Below are 17,189 nucleotides of genomic sequence, written 5' to 3'. Positions count from 1 at the left end.
ACAGATCAAGCACATTTGGAGTCAAATAGTCAAACAGATGAAACAGTGAAAATATAATTTTCTTAAACTGTTTTTGACTGAGGTGTAGAAGTGAAAGTGGCTTTGGAGTTATAAGCAAAAATAAAATCAGAATTTCCGTGTTAATAAACTCAGGAGCCAGTGTAATTTTTTATGAGCAGAAAAGCTCTTTGAGAATACTGCTTGTACTAAATCATCAGCAGTGACGAAAATCTTAAACGGCTATTCTTTAATCAAAAATTGCCTAAATGGGACTGAAGTTTTTTGTTTTTTTTTTCTCTCCCCCTGATTCCTTGCTGTCCTGCTCCTCCAGTTCATTTTTGACCTTATGGTGTGTGGAAAGCTCAACAACAACATAGTCATCCAGGAGTTCGTGCTGCACTCCGCGGCCCCTCTAGACACTGCAGTAAAGCTGTCGCGGGCGCTGGACCAGGCGGCGTTGCGCGAGAAGGAGCGATCCGTGGATCTGCTGGACACAGCACGACACTGCGAGGCCATTGCCACCGAGCTGCTCACTGTGGCCTCGGAGAGCACGTCCACTGATACAATTCTGCGGGCCGTGGACCACCGTGGTGCCACAGTGCTCGACTGCCTCATTGAGTGTCAGAAGAAGGCAGTGGTGGCTCACCCAGCCGTGCAGGAGTACCTAACAGAGGTGTGGCACGGCGGCCTTCGGTGGGCCTCTTGGAAGATCGTTCTGCTTTTCCTCGGCCTGCTGTTCTGTCCCCCGCTCTGGCTGATCCTCTCTCTGCCCTTCAGGCACAAGTTTAATGCCATCCCCATCATCAAGTTTATGAATTATCTGGTGTCTCACATCATCCTTCTCTTCCTGTTCATCCTCACCATCGTCTACCCGCCCAGCAACACTAACTGTCTGAATCACCTGCTGCCGAACTGGAGCGAGTGGCTGCTGCTACTCTGGCTATGTGGGATGTTGGTGACTGAGCTGACACAGCCCGGGTTACAGGCTGTCCTGCCTTGCGTGCGGCTCCTGGTTCTGGCCTTCTCCGGCGTTGCCTTCATCTGCCACCTGGTGGCTTTTGGCTTTCAGGACACTGACCGCTTTCACTGCCTCTTTGCTCGCAACATTTTCCTGGCTATGGCGATGACCCTCAGCTTTGTGCAGCTCCTAGAGTTTCTGACCTTCCATCACCTCTTTGGACCTTGGGCTATTATCATCAAAGACTTAATGAAGGATGTGGTCCGCTTCGCTGTCATCCTGGTCCTCTTCCATACTGCTTTTACCATGAACCTCTCAGCTATTTACCAGCCTTTTCACACTGCCGTTAACACTACTGAATGTCACAGAGGCAACGGCACCAACATGCGACCTTTGAACATCTCTTATAACCTCTTCTTTGCTCTCTTTGGCTTGACGGGGCTTGATTCCATGCCTTCCCTAAGCCATTCTTCAAAGTTTGCAGATATCATTACCCACATAGTGTTTGGGATCTACTTGGTGGTGACCATCATTGTCCTGATCAACTTGCTAATTGCTATGATGAGCGACACATACCAGCGCATCCAGGCCCAGTCAGACACTGAATGGAAGTTCGGGAGGGCCGTGCTGATTCGGGATATGAACGTTAAGTCTGGCACCCCTTCTCCTTTCAACCTCTTCACAAGCCTCTTCTTCTTCATCAAGGTGCACTGCAAACGTGGAGGTACTTTTTGATTTTACATTGGTGTAATTTTATTTCTTTACTGTTTTGTGGTGGTAATTATTGTAAATGACATGCTGGGATCCACAAAGATCTCCTCCTACTAATGTGTGTGTATCGTGGTGTGTTCATAAAACCTGCTTGTTGGACATTTACATAACGAGATCCAAAGCAATGGTATAACCACTGATCTGCTATTGTGAGATACCAAAAATTTTCAAGAGAAGATCTGTCCTTAGGAATATGGTGTGATCTGAAAGATAGCTCTGCTCATATTAGTGTGTATAATATTCTGTGGTCCATAGGGAAAATCTGCTCCTCTCAGGCCAGAGACCCGATGACTGAAGAAGACATGGAAGGACTGTCAGATGTATCTACTCTGGACATAGTAGCACGTGCCTCCACTGGCTGGTTGAGGAGCAGTAAAAGAACAGGGATCCTTCCAGAAGGCAAGAGTGATAAAGTGATGTAGAAGCACAGTGTGTTTTAGTAATGAGGCAATGAAGAGTTCTGTTGTCTGCACTGTTGTCACTTGACTAGTAAAGTCAAGCTTGCCTGTATTTCTACAAGTGCAACTTGAATTTGAGAGTGTAGTTAGTACCAGGTTAGTCCCAAGACAACATAGACTCTTATAGGTATATATATATAATTGCATAGTTTTTGCCAAAGGTTCTGAAATTGTTATCGAAGGCTCATGTGGATCTTAATCATGTTGCATAAATGTTTCCCAGTATTGGCTTTCATGTCCCACATGCTACAAAAATAACTGTTTCTGCTACATCTCTCCAATGGTATGCTTCATTACACAGGTGGTTTCATGGAGTCCTGTCACCAAGATGAACTCATAAGAGTGGAGCAAGTGACAGACTGGAAGGTGGTGGCACTACGCTATCTCACCCTGAGGGGCGAGACTGACGAAAGTCTGCTAACGAAGGAAAACTGTGGCCCACTCTCTGCTTGACAAGATTTCCTGATTCCCTGATGAGTTGCTCACCGGCCATGTCTTTCTCTAATTCTCACCTGCCCTAGGCCTGAAAAACTCAGTTGTGTCAGCTGAAGAATTATTTCCTTGTCTACAGTACATGTTTTCATTTGCAGAAAGTATAAAAGTGGTCAGTACGGTATTTGATTTATAGCTGTAATTCACTATAAGCTGGACTTGCAACTTCATGTGAAAGGTCCAAAGACACTTTCGGCAAACTAGGAATATTTCAAAAGCTTAGGGTATAAACTACAGCTTTTAGAACCCCACTGCTTAATTAATCAAAAACATATCTGCAATGCAGTACTTGCAAGAAGTAGATTATGATGCTATATGAACACATTATTGTTACATATTTTATTCTTGTGACATTTTTTCATATTACCAGCAATGAATTCCTTTAGAACTCCATTTATCATCCTTATTGAAGCTGTCAAATGTCTAAACTGGATTGCGCTTTCTTCTTCTTTTTTTTTTTTTTTTTTTGTGCTTTCCCAGGCAGGTGCCACTTGAGTACTGTATCCTTGTTAGAGTTGTAGGTTATGGCAGGAGAAATTATTAAGTGAAGCAGTTGCTACTGCTAAACAGTTTGTCATGAATTCTTGGGAGGTTTAACTTTTTAGTGATACTGTTTGGATTTGCCAGCGTTCCTTCAAGTTATGTCATTCATAGAATTTGTATCTTTTAAATTGCAACTAAACAGCATATTTCATATCATTTCATTTATGCTTTATTCCTCTGGACTGAAGTGAAATTTTTAAAAGGGTTGTTGCTGTTAATAAATTGCAATATTTTAGCCTCCCATATCTTTGGAGATAGAGTTAACAGACCATCTGTGTGTACTTAAAAGCAGAGAGAGAATAGAATGTGCTTACTTTAAAACTGATATACTTTAAACCAACATACTATTAGTCATTGTCACTGGGACCCTGCTCAACATAACTCTGGACAGCGAAGGTGAGAGGAGAAATAAAAATAACATTCAATAAAAAGGGCTAGAGCGCACACTTTTCTAAACTGCTCTGGTTTCTGAGTGGGAGATCTGTGAGATTTTCATTAACCATAAGGTCTGCAAAACTGAGTCCTCTTTGTTTACCCCATCCTTTTGTGTCCACCCATGGGCCACGTGCTAACCTGACAAAAAATGGCTAAACAATGATGAAATTGTTTGCCAAGTAGGGCAACGTCTGCTTGAGGAAATTTTGCCACCGCTGGTTGGTCACACAACAGTCTCACAATGATTGTGGGTTATACAGACCATTTTAACCTGTATAATATTTGACTTGGTTGCCGCACGGAAATATTTTTTTCTTTCTCCGTTTATCTTCATTTAATCTAAATATCCGCTGCACTGTAGACCTGGCAAATTCCTCTGGAATCCAGATTAATTCCTGTACAGTTTCAGCATACAGGGAGACAGGTTGAAAAGGTAGACGGAACATCCCACAGCAGTATATGCAGTGCATGCATGCAGTGTCTGTCCAGTAGGTATATATGATTTTTTTCATGACAAGGTTATGAATAATAAAGTAAATAAAGTGAATTTACTGAAGAAATTAATCAGAATGAATTTAAGAAGGTCTTACATGTCAAGATATATGGGTTAGTAATGCTACTAGTTATTGTTTATTAAAGCAGTGTGTTCTTCTGCAAGCTTTTATTTTTCTGTTCCAAGTTTATGCTTTCCACAATAAGGAAATCCAAATTTGATTTTAGTTTAAATACTTAAGTTATTCTTCTTCATTAAGCTTTGGTGAATAACCTGGGTTTTTTATAATGAAATATATTTGAATGGCATGTGCCTGGACTTACTCAGTTGGCTGCATTGAATGAATTGATTTCACTGAATTTCACTGCACTGAATTGATTTCATAATATAATTACAGTTGTATTTCTGCTATTGTGCATAAGGTAGTGAAGGTTTTTCTTAAGCACATTGTGGTAAAACACTATTGGCTCAAGTAATGTGGCAGATTAGTATTTTCATTTAACTGTGAGTCAGCACATTCTTTCTAGTATACTCTTTAGGATAAAAAGAGTGCAGGAAATATCTACCCTTGTTATAATAAACCTACTGATACTATTTGTCTTGCATATGCACTTTGTGTGTGTGCACACTAATTATATTTAAAGTTTCTGACCGATCACAGGAAAAACAACAATGGAAAAAGAAATGTCACCAGCCATTTAAAGAAGTTCTACTAAACGTAGTTTTTAGCCAACTTCAACTGAATCTCATTGATGTAGAACAGGAGAGTCCATGCCTCCAATGACTATAAGGGCCATGAAGTATTCAGGGTGTAAACATGCTCAACACAATTACCGAAAAATCCATTACGTCCATCCGGTTTCAATAACCACTTGTCCTGAGCAGGATCATAGTGGACTGGAGCCTATCCTGAAAACGCTGGGCCCAAGGCCGAGGGGGAAGTACACCACGGAGGAAACGCCAATCCTTCACAGGGTAGCCACATACACACTAAAGGTAATTTAGCAGTTTGCCTGCGCTGCACATCTTTGCACTGTGGGTGGAAACCAGAACACTCAGAGGAAACTCATGGAGCCACACAAAAGACATGGAAACTCCTCATGGATTGTCCAGGAATCAAACCCCTGTTCTCTTGCACCACCCAGGCACTGTGAGGCACCACCATGTCATTGACCGAAAGGAAATAAACCAAATCGGTTGAAAGGAAGGATGAGTATTGTATTTCACTTGATCCCTCATTAAGGCAGTATGCTGAAAACCCTGACCCTGTGACCCTTGTAGGGCAGGATCAGATAACCTTGATGTACAGTAGATTGTGTAACGCTCTCTGGAAACATCGCATCATCTAAACCAGCGGCTTTACCAAAGTCTTCAGCCTTCAAGGGTGGGAATGCATCGTTTCATATATATGTCGACTCCGAACCCGACGTTCTCTCTGTTAACTGGATCATTCCATTAGAAACACGTACAGTGTGAAGTGACGTATGAAATCGCTCGGATCGTGGTCACTTAGTGTGCACGCTAACTGACACTAAGCTGTTTCAATTTCTATCTTTGGAGAAATATCCATCTTCGAGTTTAACACACAAGGGATTGTTTACGTGTTGCGTCAGGACTCTCTTCTCCTCCTCACTTCCAAGAGAGTGGATTAATTTAACATTTTCTGCCAGTAAACATAATAAATCACTAGGTCAAGAGACTGCTTAGGTTCTTTTCTCCCCTTTTGTATTTCTTCGCAGAAGACTGTCAGGTTTGCGCAGGTTGGGTCGATGCCATGAGCGGTGCTGTCAGATGAGCTGAGATTGAGATGGCAGAACTGCTTCACTTAATATCCTGCAATTGCTGTCAAAGTCAGGGTGTGGTGGTGTGGTGGCGTGGTGGGTTTGTCTGGGTTCTGCTTTCCGGTGGGTCTGGGGTTCAAGTCCCACTTGCGTTGCCTTGCAACGGACTGACATCCCATCTCGGGTGTGCCCCCTTCAGCCTTCTGCCCCGTGTGGTTGGGTTAGGCTCTGGCTCTCCCCAACCCATATGGGACAAGTGGTTGCAGCAAATGCGTGTCTGTGTCCAGTCAAAGTCTTCCTTATGCAGTGGTTTGTAGGTTTGAAGCTCATCTCCCTTCTCCCTACCACCCTCGTAAACAACTTTTCAAAGTTCTGATTCTGTCCTCACATGTTGCTGCTCTTCTTCTTCTTCTTCTTCTTATTATTATTATTATTATTATTATTAGCAGTAGTAATAGTACTTGTAGGAGTTTTTCAGAGGTCAGTTGGTGCTTTTATCCAAATGGGTTTAACTGCGGAATCTATTTATGCAATCAAATATTTCACAGCAGCATTTCAGCTTATGTGCGTTTCTCGTGGGTACTACAGCAGGAATTTTTTCGGTTATTCGGCATAACATTTATCTGAGCAGCCATCCAATAGTTGCGCATGAAAAAGAATGAGATTCTTTCAGCACGTGGAAAATGCTGAATGTGACCCGGACTCTAGGAAATCTCCACGGTTCCAAACTCGCTGCCGTCTTCGGCTGCGTTACCGAGCCACGAACGCGTTCCGAAGCAGTTTGTTTGGCCTGTCGTGATTCTCAATCAGTTTGTTGAAGTATCAGAGGAGAGTGAGCGTAGCTTTCGAGAGCACCATTTGAAATCCGTCCAGCCATCGTCAAAACACTCACGATGTTTTGCTTATATGTATCCAGCAGGAATCTAGGGCCCTCAAGCCATATTTAGAAGTCGAGAAGGGGAAGAAGGCTCTTGCCCCGCGTGCGCCTTTGGGTCGGCAGCGGGTCGCAGAGGTCCCTGCCCTCCGCGGCCGGAAGCGCGAGGACGGGGCCCACGCAGCGAGAGGCCCTCTTCCGCACGCCTGCCACACGCCGCTTTGACAGTGACAGGAAACACGGCCCCCCCTGGGCTTTGTCACGCTGACACGTGTTTAGGCTTGTCTGGAGCGCGCGCGCGGGCAGGGCCGGGAAGCGCCGCATCGGCGTGCTGTCTCGCCTCGTCACGCGGCACAGCTCCAGAAGGAAGCCGGACGCTCCCGCTTGTTGTCAAACATTCGGCGAGGTCTTATCGCACGGCCCGCCATTCACCGAGCCTGCGCCGAGACGGATCGCTGTGTTTACCGTACCGCCGGTCCAGGCGCACTGTACGGAGGCTATTGTCCCTGCGTGTGTGTACAAACACACACACACACACACACACACACACACACACGCGTATTACTGCATAAAGCTGAATCATCTCACAGCTGCCATGGGCTGTATGATGCTCAGAAGGACTGCTGGGATGTTGAATGAGGGAGAAGCACTGAAAAGATCTTGTGCTGTGTAAGAAAAGCGGTCTAGAATGTCGGCTTGGTCTCGACTGAGTAGAGGATAACTCTTTCTGCCCTCGTGTTCTGGTTTAAACCAAGCCGAAAAAATACCCTAACCCCCATCCCCCCTGAAATCAAAACGATGGCCTTGACGTCAGCGAACCAGTAATCCGTGTCACATCCTCTGCTGCATTCCCAGGGCAGAGCCTGCGGGGACCTACGGGTAGGGGCACCCCGAGTCCGAAGGCTTCCGGGACTTCTCGGAGCGGGCGGCCGGGACCTTCTATCCTTTCCGCAAAACGTTAATTTTTCCCGCGCTCACGGACACGTCGCGGCATCTCGCCGCCCCCTGAGGACGGGAGCTTCTTCAGTGAGACAGATGCTGCCGTGCAACGTCTCTTCTTTTATTACCCCGCTCTGTTCTCGCTTTCCGCGTGCATTTTCTGAAACGGAGCAGCGAGTCGTCACAGCAACAACTTGCTTTTGCTCGCTCTAGCGAGTTCCGGGGGTCGTTTGGTCCCAAACCCATACGAAAAAGGTGTACGCGTCCACTTTCCAGTTCAGTACTACGGTCGCCGGCTCCCCAAGGGTAATTAGAGCATTCAGGGCACGGACATCTTAAATCTACATGCATGCATTTTCAGAACCGCTTGTCCCATACGGGGTCGCGGGGAACCGGAGCCTACCCGGCAACTCGGCGTAAGGCCGGAGGGGGAGGGGACACACCCAGGACGGGACGCCAGTCCGTCGCAAGGCACCCCAAGCGGGACTCGAACCCCAGACCCACGGGAGAGCAGGAACCGGTCCAACCCGCTGCGCCACCGCACCCCCTCACATCTTAAATCATCATGGCAAAACTATTCGCCGCTTGACTAAAAACAAATTTTCCCTCAAGGGTGCTATTTTGAGCTTGTAGGTACTATTTTGCTCTCAGCAGAGCTTGGGAAAAAAAAAAAAAAAAAAAATGTTTCTTTCCCCAGAGGAATGTTTCCAGGATCGGTGCCAATGCGAACATAAATAAAAATACCTTAAATCATGACGCAGGGATTCTTTTCCCCAGTGATTGCCATTTCAGATCAGTGAGCGTGAGGCCAGGCAGGGAATGCAGCTCAGGACAATTGTTTTTCCTCTTCGCGATAAATCAAAGCTTTTTAAAAAGAGCTGTTTACAGAGCGGCTGGCAAACAGAGCAGTTTCGAGTTTCGCATTCCCAGCTTCGAGACGTGTACCCCTTGCGGATGGATGAGGCCTTTGTGCTATAAATTGTATTTACGATGATTTTCCCTCTAAGTTCTGCGTCGGTTCCCTCCCGGCCCACCCGCTCTCGCCCTCCGGACACGCGTCTGACACACACGCACGATAACCCAGCCACCCACCCTTCGCCCCGGAGACAGCATTATTCTCGAGCGTTAGCAGCGCTGCTTTTTTTGACAGTTTTATGACATTCACCACTTACGCTCCCCTCTCTAGCCGCGCGATAAGCCGGTACGCTTCGGCGCTTGAATTACCGAGGAGCGCTCGCCGAGGAGTCCGGAGCTCCGGCGGGGGAGACAAATGAGCGTACAGGAAATGGAGAATATGTTTAGACTCATCTCGGGGACAGTTCCTTTAGTAAGCTGCACACTTCATCACCCTTGCCATTTTGTGTGCGCGGCGGTAATCTCCCCCCTCGCAGAAATACGTTTCGCTGAGGGAGCTGCGGAGACGCCGAATACGCTGCTCTCCGCTGCCGGCGTTACTGTACTCTGCTACTTTAATTGCGCTTTTCGAGATGGCCTGCTCTAAATGCATCTAAGTTCTAAAAAAAAAAAACAACGAGGTTTTCAGATGTGTCAGCACATTTCTCAAAATATTATGCTGAAAAGCTACGAATAAACGAAGTAGTAAATATTTGAAACTATAAACCATAATGTAACCCCGGCCGGCAGGAAACACGCGGGCTACACCAGACTGATGCGGCGTGAATTTCCTCTCTTACTCTAAGACAATTTCAACATCGCTATTGTTTTCAACCTTTCTTTTCTCATTCTGTACCGTACGCCTCTCTCCGCACACTTAGTAGTAGAAGGAAAAGGGCCGAGTTCCTCGACTATAGTTTTCCGATGCTGTCGTAACATTTCAAGTAAACTCGGGACGATGCGATTCCTCCCCAAGAGTCTCGGCCCAACTCTGAGTGGCCGGAGCACCGATCGTCCCTACGGAAGGCGGGGAGCCAGCTGCTCCCACGCAGACTCTCGGAGACAGCGGCAGGGCGCCACCAAAAGTCCCAGAGAGCCAGAAACGGTCAATGAGAGAGGTGCACAGAGGCACTGAGACGGAGCCACCGAGATACACTACTAGGGAGGCACCGAGACTCTCGCCAAGAGTCGCACGGAGTCACCGGGAAGCGCCGAGACAGACCGGTTCCAGCTAGAGGCGCGCGTCGCCTTTCGTTCAGGGAACTTGCGATGCTGAGGACGGCGGCCCCGACCACTTGGGGGGGCTGCGCTTCAGAGCTGGCAGCGGTGTCACGCAGGAGGGGGCGGACGGGGAAGTGAGAGGCCAGGATCGGATCACGGCGCACTCAACGCAGCTTTCCATCCAGGCTGGTCCGAAGCACGCCGCCGCTGCTACTCAAGGTAGGAAAAGACCCTTTTTGTGTTAATAACATGGATAAGACCACTTTTCTTACATTTGTCTTTACTGGTCACGCAGATCCCATGATACCCTGGTGAAGTACTGTTTCCGTACCTCATTCTGTGCACACGGTGGATACAAGCGCACTGATTTTGAAGCCTTCATTACGTAACTTCTTTACAGTAAGACGAAAAAAAAATGTAAATGGCGAGTTTTAGCTGGAAGGAGGTGTATTTTGTAGCTGCAAAGAACCGTTCAGTAAAGTTTTAATCGTGGCTAATTAATAGTGAACATTTCCTACGGAAGTGGAACGGGTGAATACAGAACAGGTGAATTTCTATCTCAGCCCTGCAGAAAAAGCACCTCATCTGCCCCGCTGACTCAGGCAACACCCCCTGTGTCGTATTTATTAGTGATGTGCGTCATTCATTTTCGCTTGATCTCTTTTTCTGTTTTGTCTCCGTCTCCTCATCATTCTGCGTGTCATCGTCTCTCCTGCACAATTAGATACGGCGAAGGAAAAAAGGTGCGGTTTGTGTGCGTGAGCCGAGATGTGAGCCGTCAAACAAGCGGCGCCGTCCGTGACACCGTAACTCTTAACACGTCCAGAGTTTAGTACAGCGACATGAAATTGTCATAATAAATACGTCGTTCCTCTGTCCTCGTGCTTCCCACCGCATGTGGATGTTTGGACGTTGGGAGTCGGGTCAGGGAGGGCCACAGACGGGCAGGCGGAAAAAACCGGTTTAATGAGATCACGAACTCTCTCACAGCCGACACCGGCTCCTCGGACGAGTTCCTGCCAGTTTTTGAGCGGTTGCGTCTTTATTCTGATGAATTAGACGTATTTAGTCATATTTTCCCAGGCCGGGCTAGCATGGGTACAGAAGGAAGCGGCACTGCTCCGTTTCCGCACATTTCCGAAATGCGACTCGGTTAAAGCGAAAGGCCTTCGGCCGCTTCCCTCCGCCGGGCTACGCGGCGCTCCTCAGGGACGCCCGTCCCTCAAATATCTGCCTAGAAACAAAAATGCACCCCGTGCTGAACGTGGTTTCTCACGGAACCGGACGCCGCTCTTCTCATTAAGCAACTTGGGCCAGAAGGTTGTGTAGGGCTTAGAGCCGTCTGTAGCCCGGAGCAAGGTGCTTACCATGAATTGCTGCAGTGAAAGTTACCCATCTGTTTAAATGGGTAAATAAAACATTAATTTTGCATTATGATGACCATATTTTGTTGTTTTTAAATCTGGGAAAGGTGCTTTTATGCATAAGTTCAAATAGATAGATAGCTAGATAGACAGAACTTTATTGTCATTGGTCATACAGGTACACAGCAACGAAATGCAGTTTAGTATCTACAAGAAGTGCAAATAGTAGAATTGTGCAAATGAACAAGAGCAGTTAAATATAAGAAATATATGTACAACAAGTAAATAAATAGGATATGGCAGAAAATGTACAGAAGCTGGTGAGCAGGTAGCAGTAGGAATGTGTATATAGAAATATCTATAGAGTATGTACAACAGTAGCAGGCATAATGCACCATGTATGTACAGATAATATACATCTATATTATACGGATATATACACACACACACTTTCTGAACCGCTTGAACCATACGGGGTCACGGGGAACCGGAGCCTAACCCGGCAACACAGGGCGTAAGGCCGGAGGGGGAGGGGACACACCCAGGACGGGACGCCAGTCCGTCGCAAGGCACCCCAAGCGGGACTTGAACCCCAGACCCACCGGAGAGCAGGACCTAGTCCAACCCACTGCGCTACCGTGCCCCCATTACATGTATATAAATAAATATAAATATATACTCATATTTACAAACCATTGAGTGCAATGCAGGGCTCTGAAAGAGTGAAATAGTACATTCTGACACAATGTCTAGAATGACACAGTGCAACTTGAGTTTTAATTTTAAAACATATACACATCATGCAGATCCTGTCTTCACACTTATACACTTTGTCCAGTATTCAAGATCTCAACATGTATACATTTGTCACAAGTAATAAAGGTGAAGTAAGCAGTATGAATCAAATGCAAGTCTTGTGGAACCGCACAGATTTCACAAACATTAACAAATCATAAAACGTGTGAGAATAAGAAAGCGTGTTTTATACACAGGGCCGTAAAAATTGGTAAATTTTAAAAACGGAATTCGGCGCGGGAGCGAAACGCGTGTCTGAGGCTTTTGGCTGAATGAAGGTGCAATTAAACAGAGAAGGTAAACAGTGGCATCTTTTAAATTTTTGTCACATTAACAGGACAAGCTGTATATAAAGTGAAATAGGTGCACAGTGGCCCTTATGGGAAAGTAAGCTTAATCCTAACACTGAACAGCAATCTAAAATTTAAAGAAAATATTTCACACTGAAGTTAAACTGTCTTAATTTTTAAAAAGTTACGAACGGAATAGATTTTCTTACAATTAAACATAGAAGAATACATATAAAACACAGTCCCCTGTCTAAAATCATAAATTGCCTTGGGCAAAGGGGTCGGCTAAATAAAGGTTTGCAAATAATAATAAACGACCATCTATTTTAAAATACGTTCTTTACTGTATCCGGTGCATCACGTACTACTCGTAACAGGACACGGAGAAAAGGAGAAGTGCTTCGCTGTCTGAGGTCTCCCCGACCGCCGCTCCGCACCGCGCGCGGTGACGCGGACGGTGCGGTGGGTCTTCCGCGGCTCTCGGCCCCGGTGTCCGCGTCTCGCCGACGTGCGCAACGGGGACGAGCCGCGGGGCCGAGTGGCCCGACGGGACCTCGCCGGTCTGGCCCGGGCGAGAGCGTTTGGGCACGAAGAGCTCGGCGGCCCGGCGTGTTCTGCCGCTCTTCCGTCCGCCCTCTCCCCCTCTCCTCACCTCACCTCTTCCCGAGTCCTCGCTCCCCGCTCTGCCCTAATTTGGTAACGGCAGCCACCGGCAGGAGCCTCCAAGCGGGAAGCTGCCCGTCTTCCAGCCTCGGGCCTCTTCTCGGCGTCAGAGGCAGGGGGTCGCTCCCGCCGGCTCCGCCGCTCCTTCCTTACTCGTTCCGTCGTCATCATCGGTCCTCTTCCAGCCTCTCGGCTGTGGCTCCAGGGACGTTTACTGTAAAATCAGATAAGGCCACTATTTACTGACGATAAGCCAACAATCATGCAATCGCTGCTACGAAGAGAAGCACAGAGTGAGCGAGTAATGAGGTGAAAGCTGGGTGCCACCGTGGGACGGGTTCTGGAAGTGGGTTCATAGGAGTTGATACACTTTCGCTCATTTACAACAGGCGAAACAAATAATATTGATACGTGACTGAGTTTTTGGAGTGGAGCATGAGTAAATGTTTCATATCTGTGTTGGCTACTGCTGAAGCTGCTCGCAAAAATACACCGATAATCACTGCGGTAAAAGGGGTCGGCGAAGCGGGTGTGTGATGGGGGCACGTTCCCGACTTGTGAAAATGTGCCGTCTCAGGGGGCCTTAATCATTTTCGGAGGCACATTTGTACATTCTCTCATCTGTGCTCAGATGCATGATTCTTGTCTTATTAAGCCTTAAGATCATCGGTTTTACCGTGGACTATTCCCTCTTAGGGGGGTGGTGCAGTGCGGTGCAGCGGGTTTGGCCGGGTCCTGCTCTCTGGCGGGTCAGGGGTTCGAGTCCTGCTTGGGGTGCCTTGCGATGTACTGATGTCCCATCCTGGGTGTGTCCCCTCCCCCCTCTGGCCTTGCGCCCTGTGTTGCCGGGTTCGGGACAAGCGGTTTTCAGACTGTGTGCGTGCGTGTGTGTGCGTATTCCCTCTGGGGTATCCAGAGTCCAGGACTCTGGGGTTCTTGACTCCAGTAATGTCCTGCAAGCTGATCAGTAACACAAACGGTAACCCATACTGAAAGGACCTCGTGGTTCCCTACATTCCCGCAAGAACGCTGCACTCCTCCAACTCTGCCCTCTTGCTCCGACAATGAATGACCGTATGTTTTTGCTTTTTTCCTCTCCGCCTCAGAACTACTGAATCCCTTCCATTAATCACGAGGGCTTTCAAATCCTATCTCTTTCTCACCCACTCCTCTCTACTACATGAATTTGCATCACACCATCTGTCAAAATCACCTTCCTATGTCCTATCCGACCCTCAGTGCTACATACAGCCGCTGAAGTAACCTGTGCCAGTTAAATAGCAGTATGAGACAAGCTGCTTGGGTAATTGTGTGTCTGTATCTAAAGCTCTTTGTCACTTCTTAAAAGTTCTTTTGAATGGCCTCACTTGTGTGTGACTTTGAAAGGAAGTTCCTGCTAAATAAATCAATATAAATGTAAGTAAATTTAAATACATACTACCACGAAAACATCTGTTGTGTTGTTCAGCTGTGTTTACCATAGGGTGGCACGGCGGCAGAGCGAGTAGCTCTGGTGTCTCACAGCAGCTGGGTGGTGTGAGAGAACGTGGGTTCGAGTCTCTCTCAGTCTGTGTGGAGTTTGCATGTTCTCCCTATGTCAGCATGGGTTTCCTCTTGGTGCTCTGGTTTCCTCCCACACTCCAAAGACATGCTGTTCAGGTTCACCCATAGTGTGTGAGTGACAGAGAAAGATAGTGTGTTCCACTGATGTATGGATGAGTGACCCAGTGTAAGCAGTGTATCTAGCAGAGTAAGTCACCCTGGTGAATAAGGTGTGTGGGCTGATAACACTACATAGAGTTCATCGGAAGTCGCTTTGGAGAAAAGCATCTGCTAAACAAATAAATGTTTTCAAATGGCATGTAAATCTTACCGTTGACCCCGAGTCGTGTGAAGTGCTGCGTTCCCTTTCATTGCCTAATGCATCTTTAACTTCTCTGCACACAGAGGTCGAACACGGGTGAGATGGAGCCCTCTTCTGTTGGACTGTTAGTCAACACCACCCCCAGGTCCACTGGCAACACTTCCCATCTGCATGGGGAGCTATTCTACCTGAAGAAGCTGGCCCACCTGGATGAGGGCCTCTACAATGACTTCTACAGTGTGTGGATCGCCCTCGTGGTCATCAACATGCTCATCTTTGTGGTCGGACTGGTCCTCAACAGCCTGGCTCTGTACGTCTTCTGCCTCCGCACCAAGCCAAAGAGCACCTCGGTGGTCTACACCATCAACCTGGTGGTGACCGACCTGCTGGTAGGTCTGTCTCTGCCCACCCGCATCATTCTGTACTACAGCGGAGGCAAGTGTCTCATCTGCTCCTACGTGCACATCTTCAGCTACTTTGTCAACATGTACTGCAGCATCTTGTTCCTGACCAGCATCTGCGTGGATCGCTACCTGGCCATCGTGCAGCTGGAGGCGTCTCGCAAGTGGAGGAGCCCCGGCGTCGCCAAGGCCATCAGCTTCTGCATCTGGCTCTTCGCCTTCGTGGTCACCTACTCTTTCCTGACCACCGCCTTCAAGCACGGCGCCTGCTGCCTATCCAAGCTCTTTGCCCTGACTGTCTTCGAGTTCTTCCTGCCGCTGGTGGTCATCGTGGTGTTCACCGTGCGCATCATGTGCGCCTTGGCCAGCCCGCGGCTCATGCAGCAGAGCCGTGACCGCCGCATGCGGGCGGTGCAGCTGCTCCTCACCGTGCTGGTCATCTTCACCATCTGCTTCACTCCCTTCCACGTGCGCCAGGTGCTCGTCTACTTCTACCCAGACATGCCCCACCACATCATCATCTACCACGCCACCGTCACCCTCAGCAGCCTCAACAGCTGCATGGACCCCATCGTCTACTGCTTCGTCACCAACAACTTCCGAGCTACCATGAGGGGTATTTTCCGCAAGGCGGAGGCCGAGCAGACGAGCGGCGACATCGTCAGCATGCAGCGGAGCTCCAAGGGCTCCAAGGGCTCCAAGGGCTCCAAAGGGTCAGGGACACACACCGGTATCACCCACAGCATGATGATGACGAGCCTGGCCCCGCCCCTGCAGGGAGGCCTACCGGCATGAGAAAGGGTGCGAGACACCCGGGACCGATCGGACGACTGATGGACTCGGACGATTCGGCAAGCCCCGCCCACCAGGGTGGAGAGCGGGAGAAAGCGCCCTCGTGCGGTTTAGGGGCCGGCGGTGCCGTGTCCTCCGTTCCCCGTACGCCTTCGAAACTTCTGCGTGCAGGTGCACGGGCAGATTTAGAAACAGGACTAAAATATTACCGTTGATGCGCGGCGCTCTGGAAGGTGCCCTTTCTATTTTTTACGTCGAACACGCTAACCGTTTCGTCGCAGGGGAGATTATCTGCCCTCCCATTTCAAACATCGTCAGGGTTTAGAGGAAAAAAAACATCAGCTGTTAATCGCTTTTTTGTATTTTTATTAATTGCTCTTATTAATAGCAAAAGTAATGAAGGTAGGCATATTTTACGCAGTAGGATGTCTGTAGTAGGTCTGTGTGCTCTGTGTGCTGTCGAGATGTGTATGTGTAAGTTACTATGTAAATGGGTAGCTGGTACAGCGGCATCTGTAGCATAAAAGCATTGTTTCAGCTCTTTACGGTGATCAACGATGGCATAAGGGGGGGTTTCCAAACGGAAGACTTCTCTTGTCAAAGACCTCTGGACCCAGATTCTTGGCAGCTTTTGACTGCGAAAGTGAAACTTGATGTTTCCTGCCCGGCAGCAGATCGTCGTCTTGGCGACTCCCACGGAAAGCCAGAGGGGAAATTTCAGAACGAGGTGCGCGTGAATTATCTAGATGACGTTATTTATCGTGCTGGCAACAGGGACGATCGTCCAGGTGGGGGGGTGGGGGGGGGGGGAGAAAACCAAAAATTAAAACGGCTCCTGTAAGACAATCACGATGCTTTGCAGTATGAGAAAGCGAAATGTACCCTGGAAAACGGAGTAATCTCATGGTACCCTAAGATCAGGCTTGCAAGTAAGAAGCTGACAGCAATGTCACGAGGCCTATTCTGTCCTCTTTAAAGGAAGGGGCGCCTTGGCATCCTGTATATTTAAAGGAAGTTTAGGAAGGAAGTTTAAGAAAACCCTTCTGAAATTGAATTGTAATGTGTATAGAGAGTTTAGCGGCTTTAATAGAAGTCCTCCGCTGCTTCGTGTCGTTCCGTTGATGTTCCGTCGTTCACACTTCAGTTCTTCTCGACTGTTTG

The 17,189-nt window shown here is 47.9% G+C and overlaps 2 protein-coding genes across 4 annotated transcripts in view; both read left to right on the top strand.

The window, feature by feature from the left end:
- trpn1 (transient receptor potential cation channel, subfamily N, member 1) overlaps window positions 1-3,119 on the top strand; it is a 28,857-nt gene extending 25,738 nt beyond the window's left edge. For all 3 annotated transcript variants that reach the window (XM_018731933.2, XM_018731932.2, XM_018731934.2), the window contains 3 exons: window positions 332-1,682; window positions 1,985-2,128; window positions 2,489-3,119. In XM_018731933.2, coding sequence (XP_018587449.2) covers window positions 332-1,682; window positions 1,985-2,128; window positions 2,489-2,640 — 1,647 coding nt within the window. In that variant the 3' untranslated portion in view covers window positions 2,641-3,119. The remainder of the gene's footprint in view (window positions 1-331; window positions 1,683-1,984; window positions 2,129-2,488) is intronic.
- Window positions 3,120-10,044: 6,925 nt separating this feature from the next.
- On the top strand, window positions 10,045-16,242 carry LOC108922035 (G-protein coupled receptor 20). Its single transcript, XM_018731862.1, has 2 exons — window positions 10,045-10,078; window positions 14,919-16,242. The coding sequence occupies exon 2, from the start codon at window positions 14,937-14,939 to the stop codon at window positions 16,029-16,031; it is 1,095 nt and encodes a 364-aa protein (XP_018587378.1). The 5' UTR covers window positions 10,045-10,078; window positions 14,919-14,936; the 3' UTR covers window positions 16,032-16,242.
- The last annotated feature ends 947 nt before the right edge of the window (window positions 16,243-17,189 follow it).

Source organism: Scleropages formosus, chromosome 23 (genome assembly GCF_900964775.1).
Source record: "Scleropages formosus chromosome 23, fSclFor1.1, whole genome shotgun sequence".
In the NCBI taxonomy this organism is placed as follows: domain Eukaryota; kingdom Metazoa; phylum Chordata; class Actinopteri; order Osteoglossiformes; family Osteoglossidae; genus Scleropages; species Scleropages formosus.
The sequence above is the reverse complement of the archived record's forward strand: the minus strand, read 5'-3'. Positions and strand labels throughout refer to the sequence as shown.